The 26,444-nt window shown below is 39.4% G+C and overlaps 1 protein-coding gene and 1 pseudogene across 1 annotated transcript; one reads left to right on the forward strand and one right to left on the reverse strand.

The window, feature by feature from the left end:
- Positions 1-18: 18 nt before the first annotated feature.
- Positions 19-2,250, reverse strand: LOC127028204 (F-box only protein 48-like; annotated as a pseudogene).
- A 573-nt stretch (positions 2,251-2,823) lies between these two features.
- LOC127028205 (aprataxin and PNK-like factor) lies at positions 2,824-25,726 on the forward strand. The gene is given in 10 exon segments (XM_050913958.1): positions 2,824-2,885; positions 3,527-3,678; positions 5,008-5,134; positions 7,822-8,000; positions 10,753-10,987; positions 10,990-11,140; positions 17,229-17,354; positions 19,893-19,939; positions 21,374-21,412; positions 25,395-25,726. Coding segments are annotated over 9 exon segments (1,209 nt in total). The 5' UTR covers positions 2,824-2,885; positions 3,527-3,579; the 3' UTR covers positions 25,601-25,726.
- The last annotated feature ends 718 nt before the right edge of the window (positions 25,727-26,444 follow it).

Here is a 26,444-nt window from a genome sequence, read left to right on the forward strand (position 1 = left end):
CAGCAAAATATTTACAGGTTGGCAGTCTGTGAGTTGTTGATTGAAGGTTCTTGAGTTGCAAGAACCAGCACTGGTTTCTCATCTCTCAAGTTCTGCTTCCAGGATTTCTCCCCATGTGTCGACATCCATCGGATACATGCTTTTCTCTGGCAAGCTGTTTTGTGAAGGAACGTTGCTGTATTTCCGCTCAGCCATTCTTGCTTCACTTTGCTTTTCCAGTAGTTTCTCAGTAATGTGATCTGATGGAAAAACAGACAGCTCAAATCTTGGAAATTATTTAAGTTGCATTCAATACAAATAAGTTTTGCATTGGAAGAGTAATGCTAGACAAAGGATTTGGAACATGTCTTTGGATATCTAGACACTAAGCCCAGGAAGATGTACTGCTGCCAAGAAGCAGACCTTGGTCTATTTCCATCTTTTCTGTTCTAAGTTGGATGGAGAATTGCTTCTTGCCTCAATTCTTTGAGGATCAAGATGAAAACCCTAAAAGAGGAATTAATCTTCCTCCTTACTTTAAAAGAGGAATTCATCTTCCTCCTTACTCCTTAAGAGCTGCGTTTCACTTTCTCTTCCTATTTAGGTTATTTATGACCTTTAACTCTTGTTTGGGCTCTTAATGCAGGCTGGCTGAATTATTCTGTCAGCCAACCTTTTAGTACAAGAAAATGCTGACTTGGTGTGTTTGTTGCTTCTCCTTCAAATCCCCTCTCCAAAATACAGATAAAATAGAGAATCAGTGCAGGGAGCTGTGGAAATTCCTGTGCAAAAGCAGTAAGAGCTGTACATTTGAAGGGCTACCTGCTCATGGCTCTGCCTCATACTGAAACACCTCTACTGAAATGTGAGAGTCCAGACCTGTTTGTTTGGGTGGTTTTTTTGCCGCTGCTTCTCTTTTCACTGCTGTACTGCACCCCTGCTCTCAAGCACACCAGCTAAAATGAGGTGGGGATCACCCTCCAGCTGGTCCAGAGTAGTAACTGTGAAACCACTCCTTTCCTGATCTACCTCAGCTTGCAGGCTGGACTCAACAGTGATAGATCTTCCAGCATGTTCAGCTCCTAACTCCTCAGAGCAGCTGTAACTGGGAGTGTGTGTGGGGAGAGTTTCAAAACAGCTTCTCAGAACTCCTGCTTGTTCCTCTTCTCTACCCTGTTTTTTTTTTTCTCCTGGATACATGTTGCTCAAGGTGTATTGCGGCAGAGCTACCCAGGATGAATTTACAGGAATTAATTCCTCGCCAGCAGAACTATTCCCACAAAATACAACCAGAGAGCACACACTGCCCAGCGGGGGTAGGTTTTCTCCCCCCCCAGCCCTGTCTACTGGGATGTGGGCTTTCTTCCATGTTAGGGCTGTGCAGACTTTGGTATGATGAACATCATTGCTGAGGCCGTGCGGGGCAGCGTGAGGACTAAACGGGGCATGCCGGGCCGGCCAGATGTGGTCTTGGGTAGGAAACGGGACAGCCTTGCTTTCATCTCTCTGTGCATTTAACCAGATGTCCAGCTGTTGGGGTGCACTGCTGAGCCACGCTGTGATTACAGCAGTTCTCCCATAAACCTGGGACAGATGAGAAGTGCTGATGTAATTTCTTTTCATATTTCTATTACCAATCCCAGAAGCCTCGACGCTGCCGACATTACGTCGCTGACGTTAAATTTACCTTCCAGGAATATCCATTTCCTCGATCGCAGTCGATCTCCCGCTGGCAGACAGCCCTCACGCTCAAACAGTGGTGTCTCCATAAACGGTCGTTGCTCTCGATGACGCGGTGCCAGCCCTTGCACGTCACGGCCGCGTGACACAAGCTTTCAACGTCCAGGTCGCTGAAAATCCGAGAGCTGACCTCCGGAGGGAGGAGAGCCACGAAGTCGGCCGGGCCGCCGCCTCCTCCTTCTCTTCCTCCTCCTCTCCCCCGCTCTCCAGGCCGGCAGGGAGGAGCGGGGGCCCGCCGGCGCCAGAGCGCTCCCCCTCCATCCCGCGGCCTCGGGGCGGGGAGGGCTGCCCCCTCCGTCACCGCGGCCGCTGCGTCTCCGGGCCGCCGCGGCCAGCAACACCCGGGGCCGGTTCTCCGCCTGCCGGCATATCCTGCCTTCTGGCCGCTGCGTCGCGTCACGCCACGGCGGGGGGGGTGGGGGGGTGTCGGTGGTTTTTAAGGCGAGTCTTTTCGCTTTTCGGGCCCGCAAGAGGCGGCGCGGCCCCGCCGCTCTGGGGGCGGTGGTGTGTGACGTAGCGTCCACACGTCATCACGCGGCGTCCGCGCGCCAGTGGCCTTCGGGCGAGCCCCGGCGGCGGCTCCCGGCGGGTTTTGCCCCGTTCCCGCGGCGGCGGTCACACCACCCCCTGAGGTGAGGCCGGTACCGTCCTTAAGAAGCAGAGCCGCGGGCGCCGAGTTAACGACGTTCCCCGTGCGGGCTGGCGCGGCCGCCCGCTCCGAGGGGCCCGGCTGCGGCCTCGCCCCCGGTCCTCCCGTGAGGGGAAGGCTGCAGCTCCCAGCGCTGCTGCAGGCCGCTCCCGCCACCGGTGTGCTGCAGACCCTCAAAACCCCCTCCCCCCCCCCCCCCCGAGGTCAGCGTTGTTTTATGTCTTGATCCAGTGTGCTTAGAGGGGCACGCACTGGAGCCCGAGTCCGGGGCTGGTTGCACCGCCGGCTCCGTCGCGGGGGGAAAGGGCGGGGGGAGCCCGTGAGGAACGGAAACCTCCCGAGAAGCGCCTGGAGGGGCCTGTTTGGGGGGTGGGGGTGGGCAGAGCTTGGCCTCTTGTGTTTCTCTTCACGACGAAATGAAAAGTTGAGCTGGTCAGCGTGTGCCTCCTGTGTAACGCAGAAAGCTGTGGAAGGGGCGACGGTGACTCCCGAGTGGTGCTGTGCAGTGAATAGTGCAGTAATTACACTTTTTTTCCTAATTCTTTGTGCTAGTGAATTGACTAGAGGAAGGGCGAAGCGTTAAAGGAAAAACGATTGCAGTTTCAGTGCACTTTCACGACTGAAAAGCATTTCAGACGTGGTGGCTCTGAACTGAGGCTTTTAAAACCAGCACCTGAGTACGTGGTGTCACCTCAGAGCTGCAGACTTGTAGCCTTTAGTGAGAACTTGCCAAGAAGTGCTGGATTCGTTGGGTGTCTGATCCTGAAAACTGTATCTTAACGTTGTTATCTGACTTCTATTGTAGAATCAAATTTTGGGAAGCTGCACAGATTTATGGTAAAGCAAATTCTAAGCTGTAATTTCAGCTCTCTCAAAGTTTTGTCATGGCAGTGACTAGTATAAATTATGTACTTAAAACCCAAACACAGTACAGTAGGGGTCAGCAGTGATTGGGAAATCTTCGGTCAAAATACTTTCAGTGGACGGTGGAAAGGAAGCATGTTTGTTTCTTCTCTGTAAGTTGATGTAAGAGTATGTTACATTCAATTTAGAAGTGTATTGATGGCAAAAGTTCAGACCAACTTCTGTGTTTAAGTGAAAAGTACATGTTATATTCATGATGAGTTTGACTAGCTAAAAATTAATCTGCTTTCTCAGAAAAAAATCAGGAGGCTGATGCAGAAGAAGGACCAACTGTTCATCCTGCTGAGATGTCTTGTAGTCCATCGTTAATAGAACCGGCATGTTCCAACTCTGACATACAGGGAACCGCAAAAATGAGAAAAAAGGACGCTACTTCCAGATATTTGGTGGGTGTTTAATTTTTAAATTAAACTTAATGTTTGTAAGCATGTGTTGAAAATGAAGTAAAGGTGTTGTGTTTTCTAAAACTTTTTTCTTTTTTACCCTGAGAAGTAAACTCTGGAAAAGTTGTATGCTCAAAATCTCTGTTGTTTTATTGATTGGGATTGTATGCTATACAAGTATATAAATATATTTCTGTTGTGTATTTATGTTTTGATAATTCTGCTACAGTAATTGGTTCTCTGGAATATACAAAAATTGATATTGGGAATATTTTGAACTAACTACGGTAGCTGAGTTCAGTATTACAGAACAAACTCCAGTTCTGGTCTCTGATCTGTATCAGTAATATGCTGTAAGTACCTGTGAAGGCCTAGGGGAATGAATGACTGTTCTTCAACCAGCCTAAAAGCCTCTGAAATTTATATCTGGAGAGCCTGTAGTTGGACTGTAGATGCCTTGTGCTGGCTATAAGTAATATCTGTTTATCGTGTACTAGCAGCCTATTTCATTTGAATTGTACAGCTGTGGTGGAGTTGTGTTGTTAAGATCCATATGAACACACAGATAAATAACCCTCCGGTTTTTCCTTGGCAGCCAGCATCCTGTCCAGCAAAACAGAGTTTTCAAAGCAAGCGTCTTTTGCTTTTTTTAAATGTTGCTGAGTAAAATGGCTTTCAGACAGTCTGATAAATAGTGTATGGAGCTATTGGGATTTTTCTTAGGTCTTTTGTTGTGTATCCAGCAACATGGTGCTTAAAGGGACACATTGGTCAACATCATTGTACAGTAGATAACTACGTACAACAAACGAAATGTCAGCCTTTACTGTAGCTGAGATTGCTGGGATGGATACTTACCTTTTAGTAAGTAGAGATTCAAACTGATAGTATTACTTTCAGTACATAAGTATGCACTGAACATGACTTTGGTGTATTTAATTTGTTTAGAGTGTGGTTCCTTTCTGGATAAAGGAATTGAGTGAATGCTAGTAAGACTTATCTGGTTTTTTGACGAATAGGCATTTGTTTGTTAAACCTGCTCTTTCTCTTATGCTGGTAAAGCTCTTCTATGAAACTTTCAGTCTGTAGCCTTTTAGATATTTATTCCAGAGATATAGGGAGGTTTTTCTTTAACTGAATGAAGGTTTCTATAGATGTTGTTTTTCTGAGTGAGTAGGAACTGTAAAAAAATTTCAGGCAATGGGCACCATCCAGAAGGTGGGCGGTAATCCAGGCTGCGTTTGAAGGACGTAACTGTGTACAAACTTGTGTTCTAGTTTTTCCACCTCTTTGTAACTGGAGAAAGGTACTAAACAGTAAATATTGTTTCAGGTTCCTCCTTCTGATGATAATGAAAGTGAACAGTCAAAATCTATTCAAAGAAAGAGAGTGCTTCCATCTTGGATGCTGGAAAGAGATCTCCTGGTTCAGAGGATTTCTGAGCCTGTAATGAAAGGAGGTAGGTTTGCAGTGTAGTACATTTGCATAGCAATACACATTTATGTGCTTTGATATCATTTTCTTAAATTAAAATGGTGGTGGTAGAAAGTATTAATTTGTTACTGCTCTTTCCATATTCTGTGCCTGGCAGCTGACAGAGACTGACTTCTGTTGTCTCCTTTGTGATCAGTCCTACGGGTGTGACAGTGCTCTTTCTGATCAGTTGATTTTCTTTCTGTTCTTTTTTTTTTATGCCAGGTGTTATATTCTCTTTGGACAGCTGAACATCTGATGTTCTGGAGCCCTTACCTATAAACTCACCTGTTTTGTTTAGTATGTAAATTCTGGGTAGTTTCTGTACCTTTAATTCCAAGCCTTCTCCACATTTAAGTCACTGATGTATTGCCCTTCTAAATATAGATTCTTCTAATTTCACAGGTTTTAAAGGTAGGGTTTTTTGGGTGGTGGTGTGTGGTAGTTTTTTAACTGTGCCTGAATCAAACTTGATCACTTAGTCCAAAGTTACTTCCTAGGAGGAGCAGTTCATCAAAGTATAGTAGTTTCTTACTAATATGAGGCTAAAATGGTATTGCGTTCCCTCTTGTCCTTCCCGCAAAAGGGAATTGCTGAATGTACAATAAATTTCTACTGCTGTGTATCAGTGGAAACAGCAGCAGAATACTGTGTTTAGTCACTATCAATGGGAGACACAAGGGTGCCACATTGGCCCAATCCCAAGAAGATTTTCTAGCGTGTCTGGCTTTGGTCCTGGGAGCTTGTAAAGACTTCTAAAACAGCCATTAGACATTCTCTACAAACTTATCGCAAGGCATTTATTGCTCTGATGACTTTTATCAATGGAACTGGAGGACTAAAGAAATGAGAGAAGAGAAGGAAAATGACTGTGTACATTTAACAACGCTCCCCCAGCGTTTCTGTCTTTCACTGTGCTGAAGACAGCACGCCCCACCTGCTTGCCGTTCTGTGGCGAGGTGTGAGGTGGTTTAGGTCTAACTGCTGAGTTTCCTTCGTTAGTCAGTCTCACTATATGAACTGTGGCTAGTGTGTGCCTGTCCGCTCCTCTGTGTCCAACACCTATTCTTTAATGCCTCTCTTTCCACTTGCTATTTCTGCTGAGATGGTGTAATGGAAACATCTTGATGCCTGAGCAGGCCTGCAGAAGTATTTCATGCAATGTCTGACCAATTGCTTCTTATCTCCTGTAGTAAATGCAGGTGTCTGGAAGGATTGACCTGAGCAATTGTGGCTTTAAACCCCTCTGTTGTATGCCATCAGCTACCCTGCCTATTCCTTTCCTCAAAAGCGAATTTTGAGAAAATTGTAAGAAGCAAAAGAAACTTTACTTTCCCCTCCCTTCCTTCCTTCCTTCCCTTTCCAAAGCTGTTCTCTGCTGGCTTATTCCCTCAAATTAAAAATTGCGTGTACCAGAGGACTTCTGCTGGCTATGTTGAGTCATGCACTAGTGTGATTGTTTTCTTACGTTTGGGATTTGGGTTTTTTTTTTTTTTTTCCACAAGTACTATAATGTTTGTTATAGACGTGTATATAATGTTTGTTTCAAAGACTGAACATTTTGATCGCCTAAGTATTGAGATTTGAAGCTGTGTGGGCAAGGGGTATCTGTGTGCTGTTGAAGGCCTGACCTTGAAGGAGCTAGGGATACATACGAATGCTATTGGAACTGTTTAAAAAGTCATTATGTGAGATAATGATTCCAGCTTAGAGTGGGCTGCTTTAATAAAACAACCAATCTCTTCTGCAAATCTAAATTATTTCCTTAAAGTTGTGAAATGGTTTGCATCTTTTTAGGGTGGTATTGGATAGGAAGGTAGAAAGGTAGAGAGTAAAACTAAAAGGCTGCCCTTTTATTTTTTTTTTCTGTTTGTCTTCCTACTGGAAAGGTAACACGGATTTGTGGTTTTGAAGTCAGACATTAACATTTGGAAAAATTCCTTGCTTCATACACATGACTCCAGCACATCAGTATTTTTTGAAGGGGGAGAGTTTTTGAAGTCTTGCAAAATAGTATCAAGTATCTTCCTTCTGAATGTGTTTTGCAGCAGACGGAGCTATAATAAAACCAGGACAGTGGCCCTAGCTGTCTCCCAGCCGTATATCCAGAAAATACTACTTGAGTACAGAGGTCTTAGTTTTCTGAGATGTGAAGCTTTCCAAAGAGAGGCACAACATTTGCTATCTTTCTGTTGTTACTGGCTGATGAAATAATCAACTGTGATGTGATTGACTAGGCAAGTGGGCATATCCCAATTTTTGCCGTGTCCTAATTGATGTTTGTGTGTATAAACTGGTAGTCTGAAGTGACACTTACATGAAAAGTCTGTGGTAAAAGTCGTCCTTGGACATGTGGTTTACTTGATCAGCTCCTATTGTGTAAATGAAATTGTCAGTCGTACTGATACAGTCAGTCCAGAATATTCTTTGCCACATATTTATTGTTCTCCTCCAAATTTCCCCCTCAAGCATCTGTTCCATTCTAAAACATACTTTTTACTCCTATAAGCAGCAAGTGAAAAATGTGTTGTTGAAACAGTGCATGCACAACTGCTGCTATTTCTCATGCTTTTTGCCCAGTGTTCTGCTTCGACGTAGCTTTAGATTTCTATAGTGGTCAGGATTTCACTGTAAAAGCTGCATTCAAAAAGTACCCTTTTATTTTCTTTTAAGGCAGTAGAATGAAAAAAGGCCAAGGAAGGGGAGAAAGTAATATGGGGTCATTGAAATCAGAAGTAAAGGCGCAGCAGAAAAAAATATTAGCCTCTGAAGAAACTATAGAGGATTTTGAAGGTGAAGAGCAAGATCAAGGGAAAAGGAGCTGTCTTTCCATCCCTGTCCCTTCGTCTCAGGTAATTTTTTTGGCTCAGAGCAGAAGCATGGTATTTAAAAAAATGAGAACGTAGTTGGCAATGTCGTGTTGAAGGTTGGGTCTACCACGTAACTATGTGTTCTGCTTGTGATTTGTTGTTTAACAGTTGTTTTGAAATGCCAGTCCATTGGACAGCTCTATAGCAAGGATCCTGGAAGCCTTCAGAGACTTGGTTTGCTGTACTTCTTTCTTGGGATCTGAGATTTAGGCCCCAAATGTTCCACAAAAATACCAGACTTTCAGCTTTACAGCAAGAGGCTGGAAGACATGGGCCAAAGTACTGGTCCTAGGAGCGGCTTGGTTTGTGACTTCTTTTTCTGAGAACCCTTTACGGATAGGTGATGGTATGACACTGATGTAATTCAACACTGCACTTTACCCAAACTAGTGCCATTCCAGTTGGTAAAGTTTTATGGTCAGAAAATTATGGTACGTGGTTTAGCAACTGCTATGTTTTGAAGAAAAATAGCAGGGAGTGTGCTTATGCCACTATCTCAAAATCTGAGTCAAAAAAAGGAAAGAAAAAAGTAATCTGAAATCCAAAACAATCTGTGGCAGTGAGTGAACAGTCATTTCAGTCCAGCTGGTCGATGTGCCTGTGTGTCCTCAAAGTACAGCTGCGTTTATAGGCAGTTAAATACTTACTGATAGCACCCTCCTAGTAATGAGAAGAGAAGGATCGTTATCAAAGACAAACAAAACACATTCTCATGAGAGCAAACTGAGGCTTTCACTGACTTTTCCTTTAAGTGAACAACCTAGGGAGGTGTTTCTAATCTCTAGCGTTAGAATTGGCTGGATCTGTTATAGGATCTGATAAAATACTTAAAATACTATTATTTGGTATGCTTCATTGGTTTTGACACTGAAAACAATTGGGGGTTGGTTTTGTTTTTTAATTAAATCTTAAGGTTAATTGAAATGATCTACTCGTGGAGAGCATACCCTTCAGGGTAGTTTTGATATAACATAGTGATATCTTTTAATCTGAAAAAGTGTTCTGAGTGGTGAGCTTTGTTGTTGGCTAGGTACATTAATACCAGCTGCAGTGCTGTTTCTCTCTGTCAAATTATAAGATGAGTGACTACATAATGAATTATTTAATTTTGCAATTTGTAAGTATGAAGCCTTACTTATTTTTTCCTAATAACTTTATAAATCATTTTTATCTCAAGCACGGTGTAAGAAATTGCCTTCAGAACTCTGCAGAAAAAATAATGGGTTAGTGAAAGCAAAAGTAATAATCATAGAGAGCTCTAAAAGATTGGAGTTTTGATATCAAAACCAAAATCACTCTCCTGCTGTCATATTTAAGGCAATTGAGAAAATCTGCTGTAGGGTAGGAAGTGAAAAGAATCTTAATTCTTCTAAGTGCCAGCAGCCACCAGATGGCAGTGAGGTCATACACACGTTATAACCAGTGCCAATACTGCTGTCGTCTTCGGTTTTCCTTGATTGCAACCTGGTTTTTAAGTAGTCGCCGCAATAAAACTGAAAGTGTTTACTCATTAGATACAATATAGGCAATGGATTGAAGTATGTAGTACAGGGAAGTCACAAGTGGGAGTGGCAAATTAGTTAGAAAAAGTAATTTAGTCCTTCTGGGAATGAATGCTTATTTTCTAAACTGCAGTTGTTTGCTGAGCCTTATTTTGGGATTCTTGATAGAAGAGTCATTTCTGTCTCAGAGTTGACTTGCTAAATATGCTGCTGTCAGGATCATTTGATATTAATGCTGACTTTGCCCTTTCTTAATCACATTGTGCTCAAATGTAATTGTCTCTGGTTTTGGCTAACAATTTGTTAGACTCGCATTGAAAGGAACAAAATCAATAGGAAACCACCAGCTGATTTTCAAGCTCTGCCAAACACATCCGTGTAAACTAAGTATAAATTTACTGGAGGGGGAACTTAGCTAATAAACTGTAGAGAGCAGAGACCTTTGAATAGTTCTGTAGTGTATCAGAGTAGTTCAGCCTTCAATATAGGTATGCTTCCAGGTAATGTCTCGGTTGTCGGGACAATGTTCCTGTCTTGGTAATGTATCTTGTATTCTTTTTCTAAAGCACACATCTCTTATTTTAAGTGTACATATGTTCCAAAATTTAAAATGCAGTATTTATCAAAAGTGAACTCTTTGCCTGATGGCATCTACTGATAAACTGTTTTATAATTTAGAGTCATGAGCTGAAGCATTTAAGATATATCGGGGTGGGATTAAGCTCAAGGTATATATCGTGAATTCCCATATATGTCCCATATATAGATAAATATATTTCTTCTAGAGTCTAGTATATCTTCACATGTATAACCCCCATTCATTTTTTCAGGAACAGTACTTTTAATTGAAAGTTAATTTAAGCTGAAGTCCTTGGACTATTCACAAACTGAGGTGGTGAAAGAGGAGCCTGACTGTGTTGTGAGGGAGCTGAAGCTGAGGACAGGAGCTCTAGGATAAGTTTTTCTTTAAATTGTCTCTGTGTGTATGTTCTTACCTTGAGCCTTTTGTTCAGCAGCTGTATTTAGCAGCTAACTTGAGTTTGGAAGGTGGAGTAGAAGACTTTAAATGCTGGACCAGATGATCTTTTGAGGTCCCTTCCAACCTGGGCTGTTCTGTGATTCTCTGATTTTGAAAACTGGAATGATGAGATGAGGCAGAGTTTGACCTTAAAGCTTTTAATTCTGAAGAGTGTAAATTTTCAGGTCCTTCAAAATGTAACCTTGTTCCACAGAATACATCTGGATTTCCTCTTGAGAGTACCATGAGAAACATGGAAGGAAATGGCAAGACTGGAACAAAAAACCCTGGAAGTTCTCTGGAAAAAAATGATAGGCAGCTGCATAGTAAATGGTCTAAAAGAATAGGTCAGATCTCCAGTAAAACAAATATAACTGACGAAACAGAAAACAAAGAGCAGATTACTGGTTCTACAAGCCAACAAGCTCACTGGGGCAGGACTTCCCAATATTTGGTGCCCAGGAAGGGATTCTTGAGCCTGATGCAAATCTGGATTACGAGACTGAGATTTCTGATTCAACCAGAAGTGCAGATGCTTCAGAAAGCTCCAAACAGATCAAGCATAAGAGGACACCTTGCATGTATGGAACAGGCTGTTACAGGTAAAGCAAAATTAAAACTAGCTTAAGATAGCTTATTATTAAGAAGTAATGTATTAGCTATGGAAGAGAAAACAGTAAAGTCGTTACAAGCTTTGATTTGAAAACAATCTTTTGGTAAGCAGGGACTGATGAGAAATGTCATAACAAGAATTTTAAAAGTATGAAAGGAGGAGCCAGGATGTCTTGCTAACTGCTAATATAACCAAAACAAGGCATGAAGTACTTCAGCAAATTAAAAGATGAAGTGTGGTAGGAAATAAGAAACAAAAGTCCATTTCAAAAGAAATAAAAGCCTGTGTGTACAGTACATGTATCAGCAAGGAGAAGAGATGTCAGTGGTTGAAATGACCAACATATACCCTGTAGGCTTGTTTTATTAGCAGATGAAACTTTTATGAAAGATGATTGTATTTATTGAAGTTATTGCATGCTTAGTGATCTGAATATTTAAAATACTTATTCTTTGTCATCCCTAAATAATCAAGAACTACTTTTATTAAAATTGGCCAGTCTGCCTTTTTTTTATGCTTTCAGTCCCTCCCTAAAACCAGGACAAGGCATACGTACAAACTCCTGTTAACCCTTATCTGGTCAGTGTCTTTGGTAATACTTCAAGTGAAGAACAATTCTTTTTTTTTTTTTTCTTTTTCTTTTTCTCCTACTCATATCTTCTCACTTCACGGCGAAAGATCTGTCATACAAACCTTTTGTGTGATACAAGTGTTCCAGCAAAGTTCCAAAACACCAGTGCTGAGTGCCTGGCCTCCTGCAAGTCCTTTCTGTCCAGAAAAGATCTGGAGTGCCATGTGTTGATATATCAAAGGAAGATAACAATCTAGAAGTGGTCTTGAGGCTAGCAAATGACCAATGACCTGAGAACTGCATTTAGGAGAATGCTTGAGCTCTAGATAATCTGTGTACACTGTAAGCACAAAAGGTAAGGCTAAGCCAGGAAACAGGGGGTCCTGTGATTTCCACCCCCTGCCCCTCCCTCCCCCCCCTCTTTTCCCCAAGGGCTTGAACAATAGGAAAAAACAGTGAGGTGGTTTAGAAAACAAAGAAGCACAAGTAAATGGATTCTTGTTTACGTTCGATGTTTAAATCAGAAGTATAAAGCTGTTAGGTTAACAAACACATCAGATTTCCAGCTTTCACGTAGCTTTTTTTCACATATCTCAAATTTTGCCCTTAATGAATATGATGAAAACACTTTTATTAGGCAGTTAAAGCTCATCCAGTAGTGCAAATGCAACCTCTAGTTGCTCCAGCTACTTTTATTTGCTAAGACAATTTTCTTTGTATGGGGTTTCTTTGTAACCCCCTGTATGGGGGTTAAGCTGATTTAATGCTCTAATATACTGAATGCTGAATATTTCTAATGTCAGGAAGCAAATTTAGTTACAGGTAGTAGAATAGAGTCTGTATGTGCACATTGTTCTTGGCTCTTTATTCTAAAACTTTTGGCAGCACTCCTTTTGGAAAGTATTGCTTTGTAAGAAAAAAGAATGCTCTGGAGTAACACATAACAAAATCTTTTTCTGTTGGGGAAGTTTGTAAATATGAAGTATCAAAAAACCCGCCAGCTTTGATGTGCCAGAAATGTCATAGACTAAACCTGCTTGTTACAGCAAAAGAATATGCTTTGTAGTCTGTCTTAGTATTTGCTTTTAATACAAACCACAAAGTAGTCTTCTGCATCGATGGGAATAGCTATGTTAGATTAAACAATCATTGCAGTTACCCATATTTTAACAGAGCATGTACGTAAGTGTGACATAATGGATGCTTTGAAGGACACATTGATAATGTATTCAGTTTTTCATCGTGTAGTGTTTTCCTTGAGCAAAAACTAGTTTTTAGAGTTGCTAAGGAAGAGGAGCTGCTCTGAGTGCTCTCTGAACAACGGGTAGTTGGTTTCCCCTCCCTTCATTACTTTAACCTTATGAAAGGTGTCTCCTAACAAATGTGCTGTAGGATCAACATCTTAAATGAGTACTGCTTTGGTAAACCGTAACATTCCTTAAGTCTTTTCTAGGTGAGGTTCTTATTTATAGAATGTCATTTATTCAATAACTAAATGCTCTTCAGAGCTCTAGTCTTTATTTTGTAAACTCCTATTAAGATACTTGTCTTCTGGATATATTTAGCACCTTTGGTAGGTGCCTAGTAAAAATAGCACAAATTGAAAAAGATTAAATGTTAGTCTATTAATTTTATTAGATTCTCTAACACATATCTTAAAACATTTAGGAAATAACTTGTAACCATAGTTCATTTCTTCATTATGAATTTGAAAACACTGCTTTTGAAAGGATTCAAGCTTGATGGACACCTCTTGCTCCAGGGATTCTTCTGTCATCGTCCTTCAGTGTCAAATTCTCTTTCTGAGGTAGCCTGAAGCCTTACCAAATTGAAAGAAACGCTGTTACCACTAGGAGGCAAAGTGCTCTGTGTATGTAATCTGACATATTTGTTGTCAAGGAACTTACTCTTTGAATACTGTCTTCTGTTCATTTTCTTGTCTGCTGCTGTTTTTTTCCAAAGTTAGAAGAATAGGGAATTAAAAACAAAATAAATCCAAACCCACCCCCCCTTTCAAGGGCCGCATAGGAGTGCAGTAGACTGAACTCTAATCTCTAAAACTGTAACTCACAATTTTTATCCACAATTCTATCCTTTTGCTAGCCTGCGATAGAGTCTCTGCAGACTGGCTGTGTTTAAATCTTTCCCATAATTGTCAAGCAGGGCACACTCAACCAACCTTGGATTTGTATACGATCTTCTAAATACTTTGCTCTTTGTTTGTTTATGAAAATAAGTACTTTTTTCTTCACCTTAAGTTGTAAAATCGCAGTGAAAGACCTGCATCTGTCTTTTTGAGTCTATCTTTCTAATAGCCCTTACCATTTAGAATTTATAAACGCCTACGCGCAGTTGTGGCATAACTCAGTCTTGAATTCTATGCTTTATAACTAGTCCTGGTAAGTCATTGCATCTTCACTACCAGTTTCTTTAGTAGCTTCAGGAAATAAGCCCTTGAAATGGCAGGGTCTTCGCATGTGATTATGAAGAGCCAGGGATTCTGACCTAATCAGTTAAACTGCTTTAGAAAAAGCTTTAAGTTGCTTTTGTAGCTGCACAGACAAAAAACTGTCTTAAATATTTCACTGAGCAATACTCAACTTCTGCTTGAGATGACTGCATTGATTCTGAGAACTTTATCAGTTTTATTTGCATATATGCAAATAATTTTTATTTGCATAATTTCTGCATCATGAAGTGTGAGTACACAAATTCAGAGCTTCTGTGAAAGCAAAAGTGCAGTAACTGTGTATGTTTATGAGAAGGCAAATCTCCCATGAAACTTATTCTTAAAATAGGCTTTTAATTGGTTAATTTTGTGTGAGTAAAGCTTAATGGTTTTGTTTTGATCAAATGAATAACATATCCTGTGCAGTGAGTTTGTTGTGAAACTAATTAACTTTGGAGTGCAACTTAGTGTGATAGATGTTGTGCTCTTACAACTCAAATCTCTTGTGTCTAAAAAAAAAATAAACAACCCCCTCAAAACAAACCAAACTCTTAATAAAAGGAAGAACTTTAGATTTCGCAAGAAGGGAAAATGTTTGCTTAATATAAGCTATGCACTTCTCCGCTTCTATTTATTTTGCTGGGTATTGCTGCACAATACATAGAAGTGGAATAAGTACAAATTATCCAGTAAGGTAAAGATAAATATGATGTTCTACTAGTCCTGAGCATCTGAAGTAGGACATGTTTAAGGTACTTCACAAGTATGTAAATTGGGACCATCATCCACTGCCCAAACAATCCTGAAGCCTAGTGTCAGGGAGCATTACATCAAGACCCTTCATTTCTGTCCTCCTTCCTCCCATACTTCTTTCTTCCCCCACCCCCCCCCCCAAAGGGCTGTTGTGTTGTCCAAGTAGGTTTCGAAGTAGATTTTGAAAGGAAATGGATACTCCTAAAATACATAGGATGGCTAATCGACAGCTATTAGCCTTTCTTGGTGACTATGATGCTACATGTATCTTACTGTAGGAATAAATATTAAAATGATTCACAGAACATTAGTTGCTTCTGTATCCCTTTGAGAAGATGAATTGTGTTTCAAATGACTGAAAATTCTTGCTAATTTGCTAGTAAGTTAGCTCCATGTATTACAAACAAAGCAAGTAGCCTCTAAAATGACTTGGTTCATCTCATTTATTTTTTAAATGGGAAAAAGAATAGGCAGCCAGTCTGAATTGGTGTAAGAAGTGATGTTTCCTGAGAACTTGTCGTAGAACAAAAGGCTGGTAAACAACCTGCAATGATTCTTAGTGAAACAGTATTTACTTACCCTACAGTTTGCAGAAAATAACGGAAAAGACCAGGACAAGAAGTCTGTCACCTATGTAAATAGATCCAAGGGCCGCTGGATCTTTGATAAGTCGCTCATTGAAGAGTTTATCTGTAGCTTGCTGTTGAGTTTTCTGAGTGAAAATACCAGGCAAATGAGATTTAAAGTATTAATACTAAAATATCTGATCTTTTTCAAATGCCTACAAGGAGGCCTGAAGGGCTAGTAGAGCTCATAGCGCTTAAGTTATCATTTTGCAAAAGCTGCAACAAAAGCTTTTTTTTCTTATGGTGGTAGCTGAAATGCTGAAATTAGTACTGACTGTTCCCATAAAGTTCATAAGAGGTAGCTGTGAATTTAAAGGCAGAATGCCTGTGATCAATGAGGAAGCTGTTGTGTATGTAGCTAGCTACATACATGTTTCTGGCTTGTGTTTCTAATGCAGCTGTAACAAGTGTAAATTAAAGCAGTAATTACTCTGTAGTTTAAAGCTGTCATTCCTCTTGCTTGAGGCACGCAGTTCACTCTTATAATTTGCACAAACACATTGAAAATTATGTACTCTGGGAATTAGTGTGTAATCACTAAAGTATTTGTGGATGTCTTCTGGAAATCATTTATTAAAATATCTCAATTTCTTACTTTTAAATGTTATGCTTGAAAAAAAAAGTGTCTCTAAAAGAAATCATAGGGAAAAAGTAGATTTGCTTTTGTACCAGTATGTTCACTTTGACATAATTTTTTGTAGTATGTTTTGATCTGTCACATTAATGTCTCCTGAAGTTGTGACGTGTTTTTTGTGTTCTTTTAAACATCACTTACAGAAGTTTTAATAAAGCAAACTCTTCTCTAAGTGATGTTGTTTATAGCTGCCTTGTCTTGTATGGTGTATGCAAACCTATTGCCTAGAAGCAGTAGAAATGTTCTTTCAATGACGCATATATTTGTATTAATACTTGCTCACCTTGGATTCAACTGCGTAAGTGTTGTAGAGCAAAAAAGTCATGGATGCTAGTGATGTGCTCTCATCACTAACATTGGTGTGACTCAACTACATACAGAGTTGTTATGTCTTATGGTACAACTTCATGTCGTCGTTGTAATTGATATTTCAAATGAAATGTCGTGGTAGCCAAGGCAAACTTGACAGCATAATCGATGTAATGTCCAGGAGACTGCTCCATCTGGAATAATATACTGGCATTTGAAGTATTCAAGTGAATAGTAACTTGCATACAGAACAGAAATACTAATTGAGACATATTGCTAATAGGTGATCACCCGAGGGTGTGGGGAGTCTTCAGTACCACAGTTGTTCAGCTGCCATGCGTTGGCCCTTCCAACTTGAGCTAAGACTTCGGTAGTGGTTTCTATAGCTCTTCGATAGCTCCAGAGGGAGTCATAACTGAGCAAGTCGGCCACTGAGTGAGATTCGTGCTATACGACTACATCAGTAGATTGTGTACGTCTTGGAGATCTGAAACTTAAGCTGATGGCAAATAGGAAATTCCTGTTTCAACCTCTTTTGCAGCATGTGCTGAGACAAAACTTTCTTCTGTTATCCTGAAAGTAGATCTTATGTTCTGCATAAGTTAAACATTAAAGCTCCTCTTTTCTGTAACCACAGAAAAATGAGTTGTCACTGATTCAGTAACACCTTTCTTATCTCCACTTCTCGTGTTTAAATGGAACAGTCAGTTCTCGATATATATTTGTCTTTTGCAGGAAGAATCCCATTCACTTTCAGCAGTTCAGTCACCCTAATGATGATGACTATCATGAAACGGAGATCGTAATTCAGGATAACAATGATAACCGGCCTGAATGTCCATATGGAACGGCTTGTTATAGGTGAGAAACACTGTAGAAAATAGCTTTTCTTGTTTTACAGGTTAAGAACGTTCTCCCTGGAGTTGCAAAATGACAATAGAAGAATGAGTAATTCTTGATGTTAAATCTTGACTGTAGCCTTCTGAAATTTACTGTGGACAGATTGCTACCTGTAAAGCACCAAAATCCGTGCAAAATATTTTTTTTAGTGATTTCAGCTGGCAAACATGAAAACTTGACTTCTGGAACCTATTCAATGACCTAGAGATCAATGCTTTTTCACTTGTCAACATGTAGTAAACTGTTCTTCTTTTATATAAACAATAATTCATTGTTATATGTTGTTCTTGATATGTAACTCTTAGTTTAAATTTTGATAAAGTATTTGTTGAGAATGTATACAAAACCTCTTTTTTAATCAGTATTTGATTTGTTAGAAAGCATAACTTAAGTAACAGCAATAAAATCCAGTTTATGGCTGACTGGTACGGTTTCTTGTAAGCACTATCGATTTTCTTCAAAAGATTGTTTTATTCCATTTTGTTTCTCAGTGTCTAGGTTTTACACTTTTATTTAGCAGAGTTTAATGACTGCTGTGTAATTGACACAATGGACAAAAGGATATATTTTGAGGCAATAGCACTTCTGTGGGCGTATATTGAAACTAACGGCTGCTGTTAATAAAGATTGTGCCTGAGCAGAAATATTTTCTCCTCTCTCTCCTGGAAAGCGTGGTGATCCTAAAGAGCGTGTTCTCTATGAAATGTAACAAAATGAGGGTAGCTTTTAAGAAAAAGCAATGTTATATTCAGCTAATGCAGAAAAGTGTTTCTCTTCTGAAAACATCTATGAGATTAATTTCTTATCTCAGGATGAGAAATCTGGGTTTATACCGGTAATGAAATTGCCAACATACTTTTCCAGGAGTACAACGGATGCTTTGTCCAAAACCAAAACTGTCTCTCTCCTTCCAGATAAGACAACCTCTGTGCTGTATTAGTTCATAATTTCTTAATCTGTGTTTGTTTCTTTGGCGGCAGAGGAAAGGAGGCACCCATGAAGCAATGGTAATTCTTTCAACGAAGCAATAGATGCAATTTTGAAGGGTTTTGTGTTAATTTTGTTGTCTTTATCTGTTGGCTACTGCTTGAAGGGAGCATAATTGAATGATCTAAATGCTATGCCTTGAATTGGGATGAAATGGTCTGATGCTGACAATAGTAGTAAAACACTGAAATAGGCAATTCTTTTTGTTTCAGTACAGTGTATTTAATAGGAAGCTGTATTTCCTTTTTTTTTTTTTTTAATTCAGATAACTATCACTTCTAATGCACACATAATGTACTTTGGAGTGGCAGTAGCCATAGAATTGTAAATCAACTTGAAGTGTGTGCATTTGTCACAAGCTTTTTGACATAAAAATAAGATTTTTCTACTGAAGACTAACTGCATTACTCTGTTCTTTGAAGAATAAGAAAACATAAATAAGCAACTGATTTTACAAGGCAGTTTTCACAGCAAAGGTATCTTGTGAAATATACAAAAACTTCTGCAGTTGCAGAAGTTCATCTCACATTTCAAGCAATGTCACACGGTATGTCATTCTTAAATAGCAGGCTTTAATTGTTGCTTATTTTCAGAAGCAAAAATTAGGACAACTGAACTGTTTTTCTTCCAAAGTTAGAATTTTTTAAAATTTTCTACACAAAAATAAATTGAGTTGAAACTATTTTAACTTGCAGCCCTGATAAAAGCCTCTAATATACTAACACGACAGATTAGCACAACGTAAGTTGGACCAAGTTAAAACATTAGAGCAGCATTGGATAACTGTTTGGGGAAGATAAATCAGTGTGTTATTCAGGCTGTGATCCAGGTCATTGAGGGCAACACGTGTTGCAGATCCAAGAGTATGTTGACTTTAAATTTTCTTTTGTTGCTTTGATGCTATTTTTGTATAGAAGACATACAAACTTGTATATTGAACTTGCTGGATTGCAGCAGCATACTGCAGAAGTGAGTAATCTCTCTGAAGAATCCTTCTGTGGCATCTCCCTGTGATCCTTAGAGACAAGCAGTTCTTTCAAAATTTTGTAATTTTCCCAAACTATTTAATTTGTAGCCGTACATTACAGAATATGGAAGCTATGCCTGGATGTCTCAGACTTGAGATGCACTGTGCATGCATTGTAATTAATGCACCAGAAGTTACGTTCTGGTTTCATTCTGAGTGAGAGTAAATAATTGGATCACTTCTTATTATGCTGAACAAATGCATCTTATCATATAACTGTGGAAACTATCTCATCTCTTGGTTTTGATCAGCCATCTTTTTTTTTTTTTTTTCCCCCAATGCTGAAACAAGAGGAACTCTTATTTAGCGTGATTTTTTTTTTTCTACCCTACATTCTATAAGCTGAGACACTGCAGTAGGGCACTGGACACAGAATTTTATTTTAAAAAGAAATGAAAATTATCCATAAAATACGAAGGAGTTCTGGGCTTGTTAAGTGTGGAACAAGGTGGCGAATCAAGCTTTTACGGTTTTCTTCTTTGCAGGAAGAATCCACAGCACAAGCTAGAATACAAGCACAGTGCACCTCCAGGTAAGCCAAGTTGTTCAGTATAGCTCAAAGTGGCGGGGGGGGGGGGGGGACCCAAAACCCAGTAATGGATACCAAAAATTTGGACTAAAATGCTTTCAGCTACTGTAAGTGAATAACACTGCATTTGCAGCTTACTCTGTATTGCCCTGCACCCTTGCTGCTCTTAAGCTTGAGGTCTTGCCCTTGTGATAAGGAAGGTTGCTTGGCCACTGCAAACTTGCACTCACTTTTTCGAATGTTTTTCAACTGCAGTGAGATGGGCTGGCTCAGACAGAACTGACGTAGTTTGTATGCTTTGTATCTTACGTATTGACAAAAATGCTGTGTGGCAAGTGGCTATTTTCATGAGTCTAATAGGTTTTATTGAAAATTCAGCATGGTATAGTGTGATATTACTGGATCTCTGTATTATACTTCCCCCATTCAGAGCTGGAGTATTACAATGAAAACAGGGAATATGTTTGGGTGTTACTGAAGTATTTCTCAACATTTCAAATGGATACTGCAGAAAATTATAGCTTTTCTCCCGTCCCCATAGCAAAATGTGTACACAGAAATATTTTGTTTTAACTGTATAGATTTGTATCTTAAGACTTCATACTTACTTTTTATTCTTATTTTTCTTTTGATAGGAAATCCTCAGGTAACATACAATTTTAAAGTCTTGTGATGCTCTAAAACAAACATTGCAAGCATGTCTCATCTTTTTTTATTTTTTTTTTATTTTTTTTTTTTTTTTACCAGTGATTTTTCTTACTGAGAGAAGAAATTTTTGCATGTATGTTCTTTTGAGGCTTGGAGGGAATATAATTAAAACTGAATCTAAGTTTCTGTTCTAAAATTTTCTAGTCTCTTTATATTCCAGTAACTAGACTTGTTGAAAAACACAGGGGAATGTACTGTTTACATTTTGTCTGTTCTTTGAGAATTCAAAGAGATACTTTGCATTTTTTTGTGCTTTTTCGTGATTATTGGACTTGGAGATTTTTTCCACTTGAAATCCCAATGCAATAAACAATACTTCAGAGCAGAACAGTTATGGAAATGTAATGATAATGTATTTTACTTTAAAGAATCAGGATTATGACATTATTAAGGAGAAATTGCATTTATAGAAAAAATGGTGTAAAATATTTAAATGCTTTGAAATACTCCAATTTTCTGCTATGAAAAAAAACCAACCAGTATTGATGACATTTGTCTACAGATGGCATGGTTCATAATGTAAGAACAGTTCATCTGGGTAATCTCTCAGGAATCATTCAATACAAAAAAAGGGTTTTTTGGGCAGCAGAGTAGTTTTTATACTTGTAAACACAGCACAACCATTGCAGCATTTATTTTAATAGGTCAGTCTTCTATTGTAGCAACTCCATTGAATAACCCTTATGCTAGGTTGTACTCTGTCCTGACTAATAACTTTCCTTTCTTTAGTAACTGCAAGAGGAACCAGACAACGAACTTCGAAAAACGGTGAGTATGTTCTAATGTTATGAATGGGCACATCAGCATGAGATGCAACTGATCTGCTTTGGTTTTTGGGCATTTGATAGTGCTAGAGGTGCTTGATAATACTTACCTGAGGAGAAAGTAGTTGTTATTTTAGTAAAACCCTGCTTGCTTTTTTACAAGTAATAGTGCTGACATTGAATTTGTGCCAGGCTTCCTGGATGAGCATACCTGTACTTCTCTGGAAGCAGACAAGAAAACAAACAAATGTTTTAAGGAGACACACGTGTGGCTAAATGGATTCTTCCTTCCTGACACAGGGTCATAATAGGATGAAAGGAATCCAATATTTCATCCACAACTAGTTAAGGTTGCCCCGTAAAGATGGATTGCTCTTGAAAGATTGACATATTCCTTCTGCGTTGCATTGACCTTTAAATAACTTTCAAGTGATACTTGTGCGTGTGCTGATAAGCTTTTCTTATACTTACTATGAGGTATTGATGTTTCAGGTAAGATACTGGCTTGTTAGGAGTAAAGTGTAGAAGAAGGTTAATGCCTTTGAGTTGGGGCAGCTTTCACTGTGAACTACATATGTATCCTTCTTACTTTAGTTTCTAGTCATCAGTGAGGATTATATAGTAGCACAGGCAAGCTGTCATCTCTCTTGATAATATAAATTGTAATACTGTGTATGAATATCTCCTCCATTTACCAGTGGCGCGTCTAGCTCGCTTTGCTGCTGCCAACAATGTTAACTTACATGTTGTGGGTGCTGAGACTCCAGTTTTAAATATCCTTTAGGTCTGTTTCTAGGCTTCTTTTGTGTCTCAGCTTCCACATGTGAAGCTTCCTATTCATTCTAAAATAATTTAAAAATCAGCTTTAAAGAACAGTCTGAAAGTCTGATGATATGCTATCTTCACTTTCACTGGCCTGAACAAGGCATGAGGATGTGGAACTGCTGCATCTCAAGTGGAAGTGGGAACTGGCTTGTCTTCCTTGAGATCACCAAGGTGTGGCTGGGCATTTCCTAAAGAAATCCTCAAAATAGAGAGATCTGCCTTCTAGAGAAAATAAATAAAAGTGCAAATAGCTGTAGTTAGTTAGTTTTCCAGGCAAAGTGTTTTGGCCTCCATTTCTGTTGTGGGTGGATGCAAGAGGTTGCTTTTATACTTTCTGCTGAAAAATTTCTTTTACATCCCATTTCCTTATCATGTGTGTGTGTGCTTTTGCTATCACTGAATACTTGATATGGTTGTATCTGTGCACTAGCATATTCTGAGGCATATTTGTTACCTGTATGCTTTGCTGCATCCCATGATGCAAGTACCAGCCCCATCTTGATCACTGCTCCCTTGTAGAACAATGTACTACAGCGTGGTGAGAATTGTTAGCAGCATCGTAAGAGCAGTGAGTGGTTAAGATTTTATAATGAAGCCAGCTGGACTGTGTGCATATCTAAAGTCTAAATCTAATCTTGAAGGTTTTAAATTGTAGCTGTGCCTTTCATAAGAACACCTTCCTTACCCGAATGGTAGATCCTGTGTGTATAGCTCATGGCAGGTGGTTTCAAGGTCATCTTTATAAATATGGTACTAGGGAAAAGGCAGAATTGTGCTTAATGAGCCGCTTTAGGGGCTGTGGGGCTGAATTAAACTATAGCAGAAAGAGGTGGAGTGGGAAGACATGGAAGGAAATGCATCATTCACTGCTGAAATCTAAAAGCGTTGATGTACGGGGAGGAAAAACATAGTATGCTGCTTGTACATTTGTGGGAAAATATGGAAGTAATCGGTATTTTCCAGAATTCCTACTTCTGTTGTAAAATACCACCCACAGTGCTGTGAAAGTAAAGAAGAGCTTTTCTTTGCTAAGCAGGTCTTGGGCTTATTATTCTTATAAGCTTAGTCTGAGAAGAGGGATTTTGTTCTCATTGTATTTAGCATCTTTGTTTTGACCTCTCCGCTCCAAGACATAATTCATTCTGCAGGACCATAGTCTGTGATTCTTAGAAGAAATTCTGCTGGTATGGGTAAACATGGGTGTGATTAATTTCCTCTGAAGTCTGGTAAACAATAAACTAGCAAGCATAATAGTGGATTACAGCTCAAATTGACAGTTGACATTTTCAGGATTTTCTGCTAGGTGGTGCACAGTCAGTCCTTCAAAGAATATAGATTGCTAGCCATAGGATATTTCTCAGTTATATTATTGGCTGTGTCACACATGGCTGACATTATTCTAGGAGGTCATTCAGTGCCTCTGTAGCACAATTCACCCGTAAAATTGTGTATTTTTGAGAAACTTGACTAATGCTGTAAATGCTTTTGAAAACCTTGGGTGAGAGTTGCTATAGAGCATAAAATGTTAATCAGACCATAAGATAATTCTGGAATAGTAATGTTCCCACTGGTAGAAAAATGTAACTAATAGAGGATGTGATCTGACTACATCAGGTCCTGGTGTTCTTGTTTGTTCACCACACGCATAGCTTGAGTGCCTGGGGCTCTGACCTGAGGTTGCAAGAGGTTGCTAAGAAATGCTTATAGTTAACATAAACGTTGATGATTTGGACTGGGGTCTGTAGCTGAGGAAAAAAATACATGTTTATAGTTTCATATGAAAGATGATGACAAGAATTGCTCAACAGATAAATTATCTGTACAAGATCATGACAGGTTATCTCTAGATGAGATAAGAATGCAAAAATTGGAGGCTGGGAAGAAGAGGAAGGAACGTGGTTTTCCTCAGAGGTATGACGAGGGCAGAATAGCACGTGATTGAAATATTAACAGACTGTGGCTAGTTAGGAATTGTGGACATGTAAGAAAAATGGGAGACAACATAAGCTTGTAGAGCAAGGGTTACACACATCTGCCAAAATCAGGAAGCAGTGGAAATAAACTTGTTGAAGGTTCACAGCTGCTGATAAATAAAAGGAGAAGGCGATGCTGCCATGGCAGCAGCTTTGTACAGACACTACCAAGTCTGATAAGGCTTCTTCAAATAGCAGAATTATCCTGCCTCTGGGACTTGGTTTAAATGAGCCAACATATTTGAGCAATTAAAATTATACTGCAAAACAAGCTGTCTAAAAAAGTTTAGGAACATGCTGCGAATAGCATCTGTTTCTTGTAAACAGAGGTTTCCGAGTCTTTGATTCCTGCCAATACAGAGTATTGTGAATCACTGTGAAGGCAGAAGGCAATTTGATCACAAAATGTGAGTTGTGAAGATGGATGGACAGCAGATTAGAAAGCAGCGCGATAGAATAGACTGAACTGGGAAACGGGTGGGCTGCACCCAGCTCAGGAAAGAAGTGTTCAGTGTTTGTTGTTTCCTTAACCTGTGTTCAGAAAGGAAGCACAGACTATCCGGCACGGATCCAAGTTGAGAACGTAGGAGGCAAGTGATCTAGAGATTCCCTTCTCTCACCTGAAGCTTAGGAAAGAAGTGAATGAGAATTAAAAGCCATGTCAGATTCCAAAGAGTAGAGTATAAAATAGCCCTAAGTAAGTATGTATGGATGAAGGCAGAAAATCTACAGTCAAAATAGCCATCTAGCAATACCTAGAGGCTAAATGGCAAGATAGATGTATTATTTAGGTACAGAAGTAGCAGGAAGATGACTAGGAAAATTGTGTGTGTCACTCCTTAAGGAAAGGAGAGTTATCAGAAGACATTATCTGATACTGTTTTCTTCTGATATCAGATGATGTTATCAGAAGAGGCCTGATACTGTTTTCCAAGTGCTGGAAGAAAAGCCAGTATGGAAAACTTTCTAAGTGATCAGACTGGTAAGTGCTGCAGTAGGGGTCAGAGAGAGATGGTACAGCTTTTCATGAGAGTCTTGAAAATGAAACCCAAAATTGTCAGCATTGGGTAGAGTGCTTTGGTTGATTCTTTCTCTTCTTGAGGAGAGAGACTAACTAGATGATCTCTGGAAGGTCTCTTTAGTTCTGTATTTATGATTCATGAATATATGACATTTTTGTCCCAACAGGAAAAAGGACTGTGGAGAAAGACGGTGCCAATGATGATGAACCAAATGATTATGACCTTAATGACAGCTTTATAGACGATGAGGAAGAGGAGTGCGAAGCTACTGATGAAGACTCTGACTGGGAACCAAGTTCAGAAGACAAGGATAACGAAGATGTTGAAACACTTTTGCAAGAAGCATGTAGATTTGTTAAGACCAAAAAGTAGCTGCACAGAACATTACGAATGTCCAATGTGGTTGTGTTAAAACATGGATGTGCAGGGAGAGGAATTGCTTTGAAAACTGTTTTTTCTTCAGTGATGTAGGCACTACAGGAAGATCTTAATGGGGCCAAGGGACTCAGCAATGCCTTTCTTTTCCATATGTATTATTTTGGTGGGAGTATTTTCTTTTATTAAACAGTGGAGCTAGAGGACTGAGCTCTGAAAGTTTTTTGGTTTTTTTCCCTCATCTTTTTCTTTTGCAACACCATTGACGTCTCCTAGTTAGAAATACAATTTTAAAGGTTGTTAATGCTTCGTCTTCCTGTGCTTGAGAGAAATATTGGCATTAGGAAAGCCTTTTGTTTTGCTGAAACACAATATATACTGTGTTGAATGAAGAGGAGTTACACTTCACACCTGCAGGATCGCAGACTAATTCTTGGCCATCACTGGGGAATCTGTCTAAATCATTCTTTTGAGTTAGTGCAGTCTTAAACTTCATTAGCCTGCTACTTGTTTTCCTTTTAGGTGTCATTTCTTTGATTCTCTTGATGTACAGTAGTTAAATACAGGTTGTCTAAATCACTTGAGAACAGTATCTTAGTATTGAACCACTTGGTTGTCTCAACAACAATTATGGTGTATTTGCGCTAATTACAGTAGTACCTCTTTCCATGCCTGTACATCACTGGAATTGTGTTAAGTTCACAACAAAGCTGAAGTCTTGATGACTGTATTTTGCACAATTAAACTTGTAACATACTGTGGGAAAAATGTGTAACTGTCTCTGTGATTTCTAAAGACTTTGTCGGAAGATCCTGCCTTCGGTGTGTTCACAACTTTCCTG

The sequence above is a fragment of the Gymnogyps californianus genome, unplaced genomic scaffold (genome assembly GCF_018139145.2).
Source record: "Gymnogyps californianus isolate 813 unplaced genomic scaffold, ASM1813914v2 HiC_scaffold_263, whole genome shotgun sequence".
Lineage (NCBI taxonomy): Eukaryota > Metazoa > Chordata > Aves > Accipitriformes > Cathartidae > Gymnogyps > Gymnogyps californianus.